This window comes from Thamnophis elegans, chromosome 1 (genome assembly GCF_009769535.1).
Source record: "Thamnophis elegans isolate rThaEle1 chromosome 1, rThaEle1.pri, whole genome shotgun sequence".
Classification (NCBI taxonomy): Eukaryota; Metazoa; Chordata; class Lepidosauria; order Squamata; family Colubridae; genus Thamnophis; species Thamnophis elegans.
Genome location: NC_045541.1, coordinates 149,522,728 through 149,536,409, shown reverse-complemented (window position 1 = coordinate 149,536,409; position 13,682 = coordinate 149,522,728). Strand labels below are relative to the sequence as shown.

General features: G+C 37.4%; 1 protein-coding gene across 1 annotated transcript in view; it reads right to left on the bottom strand.

Moving 5' to 3' along the window:
• Positions 1 to 2,817: 2,817 nt before the first annotated feature.
• LOC116505357 (kinesin-like protein KIF26A) overlaps positions 2,818 to 13,682 on the bottom strand; it is a 167,507-nt gene continuing 156,642 nt past the window's right edge. The window contains exons 13-16 of the mRNA XM_032212583.1: positions 8,068 to 8,258; positions 7,561 to 7,581; positions 6,486 to 6,636; positions 2,818 to 5,329 (exon numbers count right to left, since the gene is read on the bottom strand). Coding sequence (XP_032068474.1) covers positions 5,151 to 5,329; positions 6,486 to 6,636; positions 7,561 to 7,581; positions 8,068 to 8,258 — 542 coding nt within the window. The 3' untranslated portion in view covers positions 2,818 to 5,150. The remainder of the gene's footprint in view (positions 5,330 to 6,485; positions 6,637 to 7,560; positions 7,582 to 8,067; positions 8,259 to 13,682) is intronic.

The following is a 13,682-nucleotide window of genomic DNA, read 5'->3' as shown; positions in this document are numbered from 1 at the left end:
CCAGAAAAATACGGCATACTTCACTTAATCCTCCAGGGGAAAAATTGAAGGCAAACAAGGTCCAAGCAGAAGAAAACATAATGACTTCAAAATCTAAGGAACTGGTTTGGACAAAACTCAGCAGAACTTTTTCATGCGGCTGTTGATAAAAATAGGATTGCCAACATGATCACCAACGTCCAATGACGGATATGGCACAAGAAGAAATAAAAAGTAAGATGGGGATCTTTAGAAAGCACCAATAGGGGCTTCCCCAATCTGATTTTAATCCAGAATTGTGGAATCCATCTCCCAGCATTGTAAGCAATGTTCGTTAGATGAGATGAAACCCACCCATACAGAGGACACCTAGTTGAGCAAAAGCTACCAAGGTGGTGATCCATCTGCAGTCAGCTCATGCAGTCTGATGGAAATTATTTCCCTTCCTCGATTTCCTGTCTGAAACTTCATTGTGACTTAAAGGCCAAAGAGATTGTATGTAGAATTCCAATTTCCTGCCCAGCTTCTATGTTTAATTTCTTTGACTGCTCTGAACCACTGTGTGCAGGAAGAAGTGAATGTGGTGAGCCTACGCTTTCCCCAACTGTTTTTAAAATCATTTTTAAAAATCATTCACAAATATACTTTGTAACCACATTTTTCAATCATTGGCATCAATTTATTTGGTAGATGTTAAGGTTTTAAAGACAACTGCATAGCCTCAGTCTGGGTGCGGGTGATTTGTGCCTGAAAAAATCTTTTAAAAAGCAAAGAAATAGATGGAAAAATTATACTGTTGTGCGCCACCCAAAGTTGTCTTCAGTGAGATGAGAGGCTATATAAATGTGATTAATTAATAAATGCTTTCCAATCCACTCATCATAGACCTTCATCTGCAGCTAAAGATATTGCTACAATATAAATTGAACATACCATTTCTAGGTTGCCCTTTGCAAGCTCTTGAACAAGATTTTATTTCTACTATCCAGTGACAGAATCCTGCTTCCATCCCATGAAATTCTGGGATTGCATTGCATTTCCCCCCATCTGCTTAAGAGAGATCAGCCAATTGATCTACTTGTCTCAATTGTGGTCTTTTTTGCAACAAGAATTGATCCCTTTTAACTGATAGCTCGGTGCTTAATGATTTTGTAATTGAGGCTGTTTACCTTCTGAGTAATTGTTATTTCTTCAAATAAGTGTATGAATACGAAAGGACAAATAATTAGGATTTATAATTATAGATTGAGCTTTGTGCTAACTCTACAGAAAAGTACTGAAAATTTATACACATTTCATGCTGCAGCTGTTGTTGTTATTCTAAACTTTAGTTGATCAATGCATCTTTCCTTGAATTCAAAATGCCTCAACCTTGGCATTTTAAAGCACATGAATGCATTCTATTATTAAAATGGCTCTATCCTTTTGTTTTAGGGACATGGTGACTCAGTGGCTAAGACGCTGAGCTTGTTGAGCAGAAAGGTCAGCAGTTCAGTGATTCAAATCCTTGTCCCAGCTTCTGCCAACATAGCAATTCGAAAGCATATTAAAATGCAAGTAGAAAAATAGGGACCACCTTGGTGGGAAGGTAACAGTGTTCCATGTGCCTTTGGCATTTAGACATGCCAGCCACATGACCACGGAGACGTCTTTGGACAGTGATGGCTCTTCAGCTTTGAAACAGAGATATGCACCACCCCCTAGAGTCAGGAACGACTAGCACATAGGTGCAAGGGGAACCTTTACCTTTACCCTTTTGTTTTATAGGATGGATTGGATACTGACCAATTCACGCTACAGGCACCCTTTGACTTATGACCCAAATGACTCCCCCAAATTTCTGTTGCTAGGCAAGGGAGTTGATTTTTGATCCATGTTATGATCTTTCTTACCACAGTTGTTAAGTAAATCATCTCAGGTGTTAAGTTAGTAACATTGTTGTTAAGTGAATCTGGCTTCCCCATTGACTTTGCTTGTCAGGTTGCAAAAGGTGATCCTGGGGCATAGCAGCTGTCATAAATACATGCCATTTGTCAAGAGTCTAAATTTTAATCATGTGACCATGGGGATGCAGCAAAGGTCATAAATCACTTTTTTATGCTGTTATAAGTTTGAACAATCACTAAACAAATGGTTGTAGATCAAAGACTACCTGTATTATATTCCCTGAATATAAAGGAATTTCTATTCCTTTACAGAAGAGTTATGCCAACAATGGTTCCCACAAAGTTATACTATACCTCCTCCTCCTCCACCGACACCATCAATGGTTCCTCTTCCTATCGTTGGGCTTTATGGATTCAAAAACCCCTACTCATCCCTCCCTCCCTCTCCCTCCCTCTCCTAGAAAGAAGTCCCTTGAGGATGAGCATAAAAGCTCAAAGAATAAACCTCTGGTCCTGGTGACCAACCCAGATTGAATATTATTTAATATAAATCACAGAGATCCTAGCTACTATGTATGTATTTTAATTCATATACAGTGAACTTTTTATTTTGTCTTATTTGTATTCTGCCTTCATTATTTTTACAAACAAGTCCAGGCAGCGAACATATCCAACATACCTTCCTCCTCTTATTTTCCCCACAACAGCAGCAGCCTTGGGAAATGAATTGGGCTGAAAGAGAATGACTGATCCAAGGTCACCCAGCTGGCTTTCATAGCTAAGGGGGCACTAGCACTTCCACTTTCTACCCTGGTGTTTTGCCCTGGTTCGTTTAAGGATGGCAAGTAAAAGTATCCCATTCCCTACTGCTAGAGAAGACAAGAGTACTCATTAAAATTAAGAAAACAGGTAGCAATAGACAAATCTTTTTATTCACATGGAAAAGCTGAAGCAAGCCATTGTTGTATACATTTATACAAAGGATCTGTAGGGGAAACACAACCCCGTACATAGTAAGATGATAGAAAATATGGTTCCTTATGAAATGTAGTCATTACATACACTATCAAACTTTTCCAAAAGTTATTTTGTTTGGCAACAGTTTATCAACAGTCTCCACTGGAAAGTGGCTTTATTTAAAAAGAATAGAAAGAAAGGGAGAAAGAGCACAAAATTCATGCAGCATGTCTAGAAACAATCCTGAGAGTTTGCCTTCCTTAGAAAAACTGTAAAAAGATATATTTTGTCTTTCAAAGTTCATAAAATGCAAATGCTATATTTATTGTTAAAACTATACAAAAATATGGACCTAACTTAATAATTACCCCCCTCCCCCAAGAAAACATTTGACCCCACTTCTGTGCGATTTTGGCTGTAAACAGAGGACTAGATCCAGTCTGGTCATAGAATAAGTAGACCCACTGAAAGGAAATGAATTTATTTCAGTGGGTCTGCTCCTGTGACGAAGTCTGGAACCAACTCTTTTTTTCCTGCACTCAGAAGAGAGAAAAGCCACAGTGTAGTTAACAGACTTCATCAAGCTAGATTAAGGCAGGGGCTGGCAACTCAATACCCCACCATCCCTCCCCAATTCAACATGCCATTGGTCCAAGATTGAACAATGACCAGGCACCCCAGGCATGTTCAGTGGGACAGTAATTATGGTGGGAGGAGCTTTTCCAATGGTAAAAAAACCAAGATGGATATATTGGGGTAAGAGATTCCATGATGCCAACCCCTGGTTAAGGAATTCTAGGAAAGGGGGTTAGTTATGAATGCAGTTAATTATCAGAGTTAGGGCAAAACTACATAATACACATACTGTACATGTGTATAAAAGCTCTTATAGCTCTTTTCATCTAGTCAAAGAGATTGGAGGCCATTTTCAAAAGCAAAACCATGGTATGGTGCTTGACACATATCCTACCTGGTAAATTGCTACCTCAAACACTCTTTCTAGCAGCTCTACAATAATGGAGTAAAGTGTCACCGTTGAAAAAGATTTCTCTCCCAAATTGGATTTGACTAGAAGTAGAAGCCACTGGATCTTTTATGCAATTATGTCTGTGCAATAATGTACAGGTTGACCTTTGTTACCAAGGCTTTCACTGCCTATCTCTTATGGCAGACCTACCAACAAATAATCACAGGCCATTCTGGGAATTTAGGAATGTTGCCCATGAAATTACCTAACTGGTTAACCTATTTATTAGAACTGTTGTCTGATAAAAGAAATTTCGGCCAATCAATTATTTGAGCTTGGCTTTTTACTAATCAATTAAATGGTAAATACATTTAAATGCACATAAATAAAAACAAAAGGTATGAAGAGGAAAAAGTAATGTAACTTTTGTTTTTTTAAAAAACACATGTACAGGTATTTTGCAATAAGCACCACCTGGAACAGACATATCTATGTAAGTAGCAGAGAGAACAGGGAATGCTACAGTATGCCACATGCTGTCCTCAGCTTTTCCTTGTATTAAAAATAAGTTTAAACAAAGGTTTTAAAATCTGCTGCTCAGTTAATCAGGAGGCACCTTTTTAATCAAACATATGGTGTTTTCATTGACAAATGTAACAGATCAGTCTATCAAACATTTCAGCCCTAATATTTGTATAGAAAAACATGGAAAAAGCATGTTCGTCATGTTCTGAAAAAGAGTATCAAAACTGAATACAAAGCAAGTGTTCCAAAATGTCATTATATACCTTTCCAATAGATAATGTTCATAAAAATATATCAAATCCTAAACCATGAAAAAGCAATTACAATATAATTTTTTGTTGTTCTGCTACATAAACCAGCTTTTCCGTGAAGCAAGGAGGCAAATTCAGGTATGAAAACATAATTATTGCTTTTGCTACAATTTTTGTTTTGTTTTTACATATAGTCATAAATTACACTATACAGTAGAAAATATTTCATAGGAATACATTTTATGATTTGTTTTGATTTGCTGGTTTCAGTTCTAACAACAAATAGAAAATTAAGAAAACAAGTCACAAATGAATGGTAAAGGCACTTCGCTTTTCAAACAGTTCTCGGCATATTTTTTTTCTGCTTTTCTCTTTTAGAAATTATGGTAAGCTTTGTACAATTCATAGATTGTTGAGGCACCATAAAGGTTTAGAACATTCCAATTCCTTGACAGTTTCTGGTTTCCACAACATTCCTTGTCGCAATAAATTCTCACACGTCCACCATCACTTTCCAATACACCTATTTTTCTTCCTTCCTTTGAAAGTTTGGTTCCACTGCCTTAAATCCCTTCACAAATGTTTTCAAACTTCCACTTCTTGTGCTCCATCCTGGATGTCATTAATCACTCCAATATCAAAGCAGGTGACTATCATGACACGCGACTTGCACAGATTTACACATTGCTCTAGTTCACTCGTCACTTGTTCTAATGCCTCCAGATAATCTTGAGATTCCTTATCGAGATCAGGATCAACCTCAACTAGTAGCATAAAAAACAAACAAGGTGTTTAATATCCAAACAAGTTTCTAGAAATAATAATGTAATAATCTTAAACAAGCATTATGCATTAAGAATTTCTAAGAAAGGAGATTCCAAGAGGAGGGATCTAATTGACCTAGTGGGATTCCAAAGGAACTTGGGGTTCCTGAATCTGTTGCACAGTTCAGTCAAGATCTTAGCTACTGTTTGGAATAATTGTATGCCCTTTCCATTGTCCAAGGATATATATATATAAATATATAAATATATAAATATATAAATATAAATATATATATATATATATATATATATATATATATATATATATATATATATATATATATATATATATAAATAAATATATATATAAATATATAAATATATATATATATATATATATATATATATATATATATATATATATATATATATATATATGTGTGTGTGTGTGTTATATTTATGCTGATAAATAAATAAAGGGAGACATAAATATAACAAATATAACAAAAAAGGCAACAGTAAAAAAAATATTGGGTTTCTGTCTGGATGGTCTCTTGTGACGAGCCTAATGACAGAGAGTGGAAGTGTGACCTTCCTCCCATACTTGGGCATACCAGGGGTTGTGACTTTAAGTGTGTATATATATATATATATATATATATCCTTTCCCAAAAAACTGATTGAATTTCAGCATAAATTTGAGATGGGATTTTTATCCATAGTGGGCCTGGTTGCAGAGGTAACAATTACATTTTACTAATGGATTAATGGAAAGGGGAAATAATCAGAGAGGCTGATGGTACACTAAACATGGATTTGTCAATAAAAAAATGTTTTTCCTGAATCAAATGCTGATATTTTTGCTAACCTCTTTTTTAATTTATTTAAATGTTTTACTTTAGTTTTTTGTTAACTTTGCTCTGCCACCATATTTTAAAAGAGCTCCATGTTTTAAAATTGAATTAACATGAAGCTAGGACAGAGGGAGTACAAGGATGAATTATGAAAAGAGACCGAGGCAGTTAATATCTATCCCTATAGCTCTTTAACAATTCTGGATCAAAACACTGCATTAAAATATTCAGGTTGTAGTACCATTCTTCATAATGTTCTGTCAATCAAGCACTTTCGCTATTAGCACTAAATAAATACTTACATTCTCCTTTCCACTTGCTTGGATCCAACATCAGCCTGCACTTTGTTTCTTCCAATTCCTCTTTCAACAACTCATGCTTTGCTTTCATTTCTCTAATCCGTTGGTGACGTCTCTCTAGGATTTTCAGCTTTGTATTAAAATATATCAAGCCCTTTAGGGGGACAAAAATTACTCATCTGTAACTCTTTGCTGGCCATCTGCTTGCTTTTCCCTATTTCCCAAAAGTCTACAGTCCACACCATTCAACTTCAACTACTCACATGAAGCTTCAACAAGAAATATTAAACATTAGCTAAGTTCTCTCCCATCCTATCTTTGCTGAAAGTGAACTTTCATGGGTGCTAATCTAATAAAGCAATCTTCTACAAGCACTTAGGGCACTTATTGCCATTCTAAGTTAATGTGCTCCTTTACAATACTCTTAAATTACAACCATATGTACAGAAATTATTTTTTCCCCTGTGAAATGAGAAAATATAACTCCTTTAGAAAAAAATAAACTTTCAAAATCCCAATTCTATGTGCAGGTGGGATGCTTAATCATGCCCCATCTGGTTTGCTCCATAACCCATGCTACAATTGTCTTGCTTCATTTTAAACATGGTTTGAAAGTGGATGGGTGGAGGGATTGCAGAGTAAAAGTAGAGGAGAGAAAACAAAGTCTCTACTCCCATTTTAGTTGTCTGATGTTTAAGCTTTCAGGATAACAAAAACAAACTATATATAAAGCTGAAATAATGGTGCCAATAAAATTCAAATATAATCAAAATTTTAAAAAGCAGCAAAACACAATTTACAATAATGGATACTATAACCCTAGAAACAATTTATAATAAAAGATCTGAGACTGATTGTGGAGTTATCAATTAACATAAAAATGCATACGTGTAGCATTTCGGTGAGAAGTTATTTTACAAACTCCCCAACTGACTTAGGATCTCCTCCATTGGCCTGAGGGTTCTGCATTGAAACCATCCCCAATTGTGTGCACACAACACAACTAATTGAAAATTTTATGTTTGCCACAAAATAACTAGCTCTGAAGAGATAAATAAGATGGAAATACATGACTTACCTTTTCAACATCCTGGAAAGGCTGTTGTAAATGAAATAAAAGAAGCAGTTATTTTAAACAGGTAGCAAACTAATGATTGTAATTCCTGTTACCTATCAGAATTAACTGGATTGTTTTGCCAATTACAAATAAATTAAACTCACAACATCTTGAACTTAACAGAATTCTAAATGATATGTTGTGCCATTTACATAAAGAGTTAATGACCCTTTAGTGAAAGGAGACCCATAAAGTTTCATCAGGCAGGCAATTATTATAAAGCCTACTCATAATGTATTAATTGATATTCTCCACTCACTCCATCAACTATATTAAACACAATTAATGGTAGACCAAATTATTTTCAATGGGAAAGACACCCCAAAATATGAACTATTTAAAAATGGCTTATGATATTGATTTAATTACAAACTGTTCTTCTGCTTGTGTATTAGATCTTAAGCTACAATCTTGGCTCACGGATTGTGAAATTTATATTGTCCACTTTGTTATAAAATATATCCTGACCTCACTTTCCTCTTGTCGATGTCGATGTAATCGTTCCACATCATCAATCTCATAAACTTTTATTTCAAATGGCTCTTTCAAAGTCCCTGGTAAAGGGGGAAGATCAACCCACTGGCCAGCCACATTCTGCTTTCTGCCCAGCGATGTAGAATCAGGAAGAGGGGCTGGAATCAGTCGACGGCGCTGGAAGCCTGAGATTTAAAAAAAAAAGTGTCCTTGTATCTTTGCCTCCTAAAAAAATCCATGAACATTCTAACCCAGACAATATTTAAAATACATATATATATACAGCCACAGACATTTTGCTATAATAATTACATTATGTGTCTAGTGAAATTCTGTCCCACGGCTATATAATCAAGAAGCATAATTGTAGCTGAAACTAAACAGTTCACACTGGATTTTTATGCCTACAAATATCAGTTGATCAAAACTCCTTTCTTTTTCTCTCCTTAATTTTGTGATGCCTTAACATACAAAGTTCTATGGGTTTCCATCTCAAAATGATTGGCAATCAAACATAGCCCAATAGGATTCAGGAAACATGACACCACAATAAGCTAAAAGATGTGGTTGTAAAGCAAAAAAAAAAAAAAAATCAGCCATAAAGCAAAAAAGCATGTGACCAAGCTGATTTACAATTGTAGTCTTGATTGCTATTGTTAAAGGACTGTTCAGGTTGTTAAGCAAAAATCTCATCCAACCATGATTTCCAGCTTCCAACTGGTCTCCCCATTGAGTTTGCTTGTGAGAAGCTGGCAGGGAAGGTGGGCGATCATGATCACATGACTCTAGGGAAACGGCAATACCAGAACTCTGAGGCCTCATCCTAAGTCCTCTTCATTAAAGAGCCGAGGTGGCGCAGTGGTTAAATGCAGCACTGCAGGCTACTGCTAGATCAGCAGTTCAGCAGTTCAAATCTCACCGGCTCAGGGTTGACTCAGCCTTCCATCCTTCCGAGGTGGGTAAAATGAGGACCCGGATTGTTGGGGGCAATATGCTGACTCTCTGTAAACCGCTTAGAGAGGGATGAAAGCCCTATGAAGCGGTATATAAATCTACTGCTATTGCTATATTCATTTAACCTTTGAACTGAACAAATGGTCATAAATCAAGGATCCCCTATAATCCATGTGGCTCACAAAACAACAAATCCAAACACTGACATTCAATTGTACTAGACTCCAGCCTCTCCCTATTCCAGCACTTTTGGGAAGAGAACTGGCTCTTCAAGGGCTTTGAAAAAGCTAATAAAATGGGGGCCTGCCAAATCTCAAGGGGAAGAGTTCCACAGGGTCAGATCTGCCACAGAAAAGGTGTGCTTTCTAGGTGCCATTTACAGTACGTCAAGAGACCTAGAGCATACACATATCCTATTAGACTAGTAAAAGTGACAGATATGCTCCAGAAATGACCACAGATAAACTGGGTCCATGCCATCCAGAGATTTTAATGTGATAACAACCACCTTGAATTGCGCCCAGAAGGAAACTGAAATTGCTTTCATTACAGATCACACACCTGTGATGTAATATGGGCAAATCATAGAATGCTGTGCTGCTGTATTCTGGGCCTCTTAAAATATCTGGATGGTCCCCAAAAGCACATCAATATAGAGGGCATTGCAGTAACCCAACTGGGAAGTACCAGAGCATCAGTGACTGAGCAAGGCCTCCTGGTCCAGGAATGAGCACAATGGGCACACAAGACAAAGCTGCATGAAGACTTGCTCCTTCAGCAGGAAATGTGAGCTTAGGAGAACCCAAAGTTCCATGCAAGCTCTATTTGGGAGAGTGCCTCCCTGGCCAGAGTAAAGATGATACATCACCAGAACCAGGAGACTGAAAATTCAGAGCCACTCCATCTTGCTAGGGTTGAGTCAGAGTTGGCTCTGCCCCATCTGAATCCCTGCAGCCTCCAAGCCAGTCCCAAGACAGCACTGCTTGGTTGGCCAGAGGTAGAGATGTGTAAATGTGTACATTGATGATACCACACCTCATGCCACTAGATGACCTCTGCCAGAGGCCTTGTGTAAATGTAGAAAAATAGGGCAAGGGATTCAAAACCTGAATCTCAAGACCTGAGATTCAAGACCATTGCAGCGTCCTAGAATTCAATCTCTTCCTCCCACCAACACCAAATAAAAGTAGCCACAGAGGAAGGGGAAGAACCACTATAAATATCCCACTTCCATAGCTGGTCCAGAAGAAAACCAAAAATTTAGTGTGTTTAACAGGTCTAGTAGGGGTAAGATAGATGCATCTCTCCCCTCCCCAATCCCAAGACCTCATCCATAAGCATGTCTCAAAGCAAAACCTTGACTAAAAGGGGGACAAATACATTTCATCCAGGGCTATCTGAAGCTGAGTAGCTACAACCTTTTAACAACCTCCCTAAAAAAGGAAAGTTGGAGACTGTACAGTTAGATCCAAAGTCCGCTCTTAAAAGGGAAGTATACCATTACCCCCCTCAAGGTGAGTGACACATACCATCCTCAGTGAGTTATTAATCACAACTTTGAGTCAACCACATAGCACCTCTGATATGTCTTATCCAACCCGGATGGCATAGGTCCATAATAATGTGATAGAATTTAAGCCCTGAGGACACTTCCATGGAAACAACCAGCTTAAACTCATCTGAGCAACAGGCCCTTAGGCTTCTTGGGCAAATTGAGAAAATGGGTGAAGTCTGTAATTGTTAAGTTCATTGCATGAACACAATTTTGAGTCTTTACAATGCTATATTTTTATTTCATTTGGTAGAGATAGCCCTCTTTAGTGATCACGCATTCAGTGATCATTCAAAGCTTTGACTTCTCTGAAAAAGGAGATCTACAACCATCTTCGAAGCTGCAACCATTCCATATCCCCATGGTCACATGATCACAATTAAGGCATTTGGCACCCAGCCAAATTATGTCACCCAAATTATGACTGTCACAATGTCCTATGGTCACATGATCACCATTTGCAACCTGCACTGCTGGCTTATGTTAAGCAAAGCAATGGAGAAGTCAGCAGGAAGTCACAAGATGCAGTCACATGACAATGCCCTTAACAACTTTGCAGAAATCACAGAACAATTGCAACCAGAACTGCTGTCATAAATCAGTGCAGTCATGATTTTTTGCTTTATGATCATTTATCCATACCCTAAGGCTATGCTAGCTTCAAAAAAATGTTCATTAGCATATACAATTGTACTGATTTATTTGGAATTAAGCCCAACTGAATTCAGACATACTTTTCAATAGGAATATACCATTCATTTTCTTTCTCCCCAAATCTAGAACATTTGACTAAATTAGGAGCAAAGCAACTAAACACTCCAAAAGGTAAACTGTCATTTATCAGCAGAGGACTATTCAAATTGAGAAAAGAACTGTGTGTCATTTTAAAAAGAAATGCCTTATAAAGCATTTCCTGGGGCAAAACCAAATACAAATCCATCAGCCATAATACTCTTTCAATATGTGGGCAACTTTACACAGCTGTTAATATTGATTTGCAGGAGAGACTTAGGAAGCTGATGTGCTGTGAAAAGAGAACAGCTGAAAAGGCTGAAATTGGGTCTTTAAAACAATAGGTCACACAGTAAAATAAACTGGTTACCACAGCTCTATATATTTGTATATATAGATCCTAGACCTGTGAGGAAATGGTACCCAAATATCATCTATGGCTTTTAAATTGGGACTGTATCCCTAATGGATAAGTCACGGCAATGAATTTTAAGGTTCTCCTACCAGGGATGGTAGATTTCAGACTTATATTTTAAAAAGTGGTGTTTTCCCTCTGACATTTGTGACAGTAGTTTAACAATATTCACAGGACTTTTCATTTGATAGTCTAAGTTTTGTTTATTTCTCCCAGGATTAATACAGCATCCTTTAGGGTAAAGAGATGTCACATTGGCAAATGGACATTCCATGCCATCTTGATGGAGAATTCTATGCAGAGTTTAATAAGCCTGAGACTTCAGTAAGTTGGGAAAATTTTTAAAGGTCTAGATCAGGGGTGTCAAATGCAAGGCCCGGAGGCTGGATCCAGCCCATGGGGTGTTTAGATCGGGCCCATAGGGCTGCCCTAGAAATAGTGAAGGATTGGCCCGCAGTGCCTCAGCCAGTAAAAACAGAACTTGCAAGGGCTGCATGCAGCCCTCCTAAGTTCTGTTTTCGCTGGCAGAGGGTTGCAGGAGGCCGTTGCAGCCAAAAACAGAGCTTGGGAACCTGTTTTTGCTGGCAGAATGCTCAGGCCACCACAGACACCCCCCTAACACAAGTGACATGCTAGTCATGCCCATTCTGGCCACGCCCACCCCTGAAGTCCAACACAACTCTGATGTGGCCCTCAATGAAATTGAATTTGACACCCCTGGTCTAGATACTCAAGAAAAGTCTAGCTGCTGAAGAGAACAAAACCTCTGGGAACTCTGCTCTTTCTTAGATCTTGCCTAAGAAGGGAAGCTGGGCTATTGTATAGGCAGGCAGCTACTCTGGTCTCCTCTTTTTCCTAAAGTTTAGGAAACTAAACTATATTATTCCCAGTAGCTAGAATTGTCAGTTGATTCTTCTCTTTCTTCCTCCCTACCACTTTCTTTTCTCAAACTTAAGAGAAATCAATTTTTAAAAAGTTGAAGGACATGATAATAAGTTCTTCAGCGAAAAGGCGCTTTTTCTGGAATTATTATGCTGATTGGTAAATCTCCAATCTATTTCTAATTTCAGTTGATTCTTAGCTTTATAGATTATTAGTTCCATTAATCAGACATTTTAGCACACTTTTTCCAAATTCCTTTATGTGCTCATAATTTTCATTTGGGAACCTGTCAATCAGAGTTTTGTATGAGTATCTGCTAGAATTATACAATAACACCTTCAAATAAACATATCTTTTCAAAACCTGGTTGAGACTCTTTTTGTATTCTGTGGGTTGTGTTGTCTTCTGTGGGTTATGGTAATCTGGTAGCCCATGATGGCAGTTGGCTTAACTGAGCTAAATATAGACTAGACAAAGCCATCCATGCCATATTCAACACATCCATTCACAATCCTTTTTATTATCATACATCAACATGCCCTTATTCATACTCTTCATGAGCATTGTGTCTGTGTGTGTATAAACAGATACATACATACACATATACACAACTGTCCATCTTGCTTCATACCCTGTTCATTTGCAGCTATTCAGATGAATCTAACATCAGATAATATAATATTTATGGATAAGATGGGAGCTATTATAACATTAGACAGTATCTATTTTAAAGTAACTGCCTGGTCTTTTTCATGGAAACTTCCCCAAAAGTACTAGAATAAAGAATTACATGGGAAGGTTGAGAAATTGTATTCTTTTTTACCTTTTCTTCAGGGAAACATAAGCTGCCCTTGAAAACTTCAACCTCTCCCATGTAATTTGTATGAAACAGAGTAAAATCTGCTAGCATCCCCATGGAGCAGCAGTCACACCTGTCCCATAATAAAACAACTGGTTCCAAATAGCCATTACTAGTTAACATGTATTTAGGGAGTTCAGTGACAGAATTTATTAATCAAAAATGTAGTATTGAGGATCTGCCTCTTTCATTAAGCCATGCAGATTGATCATTTG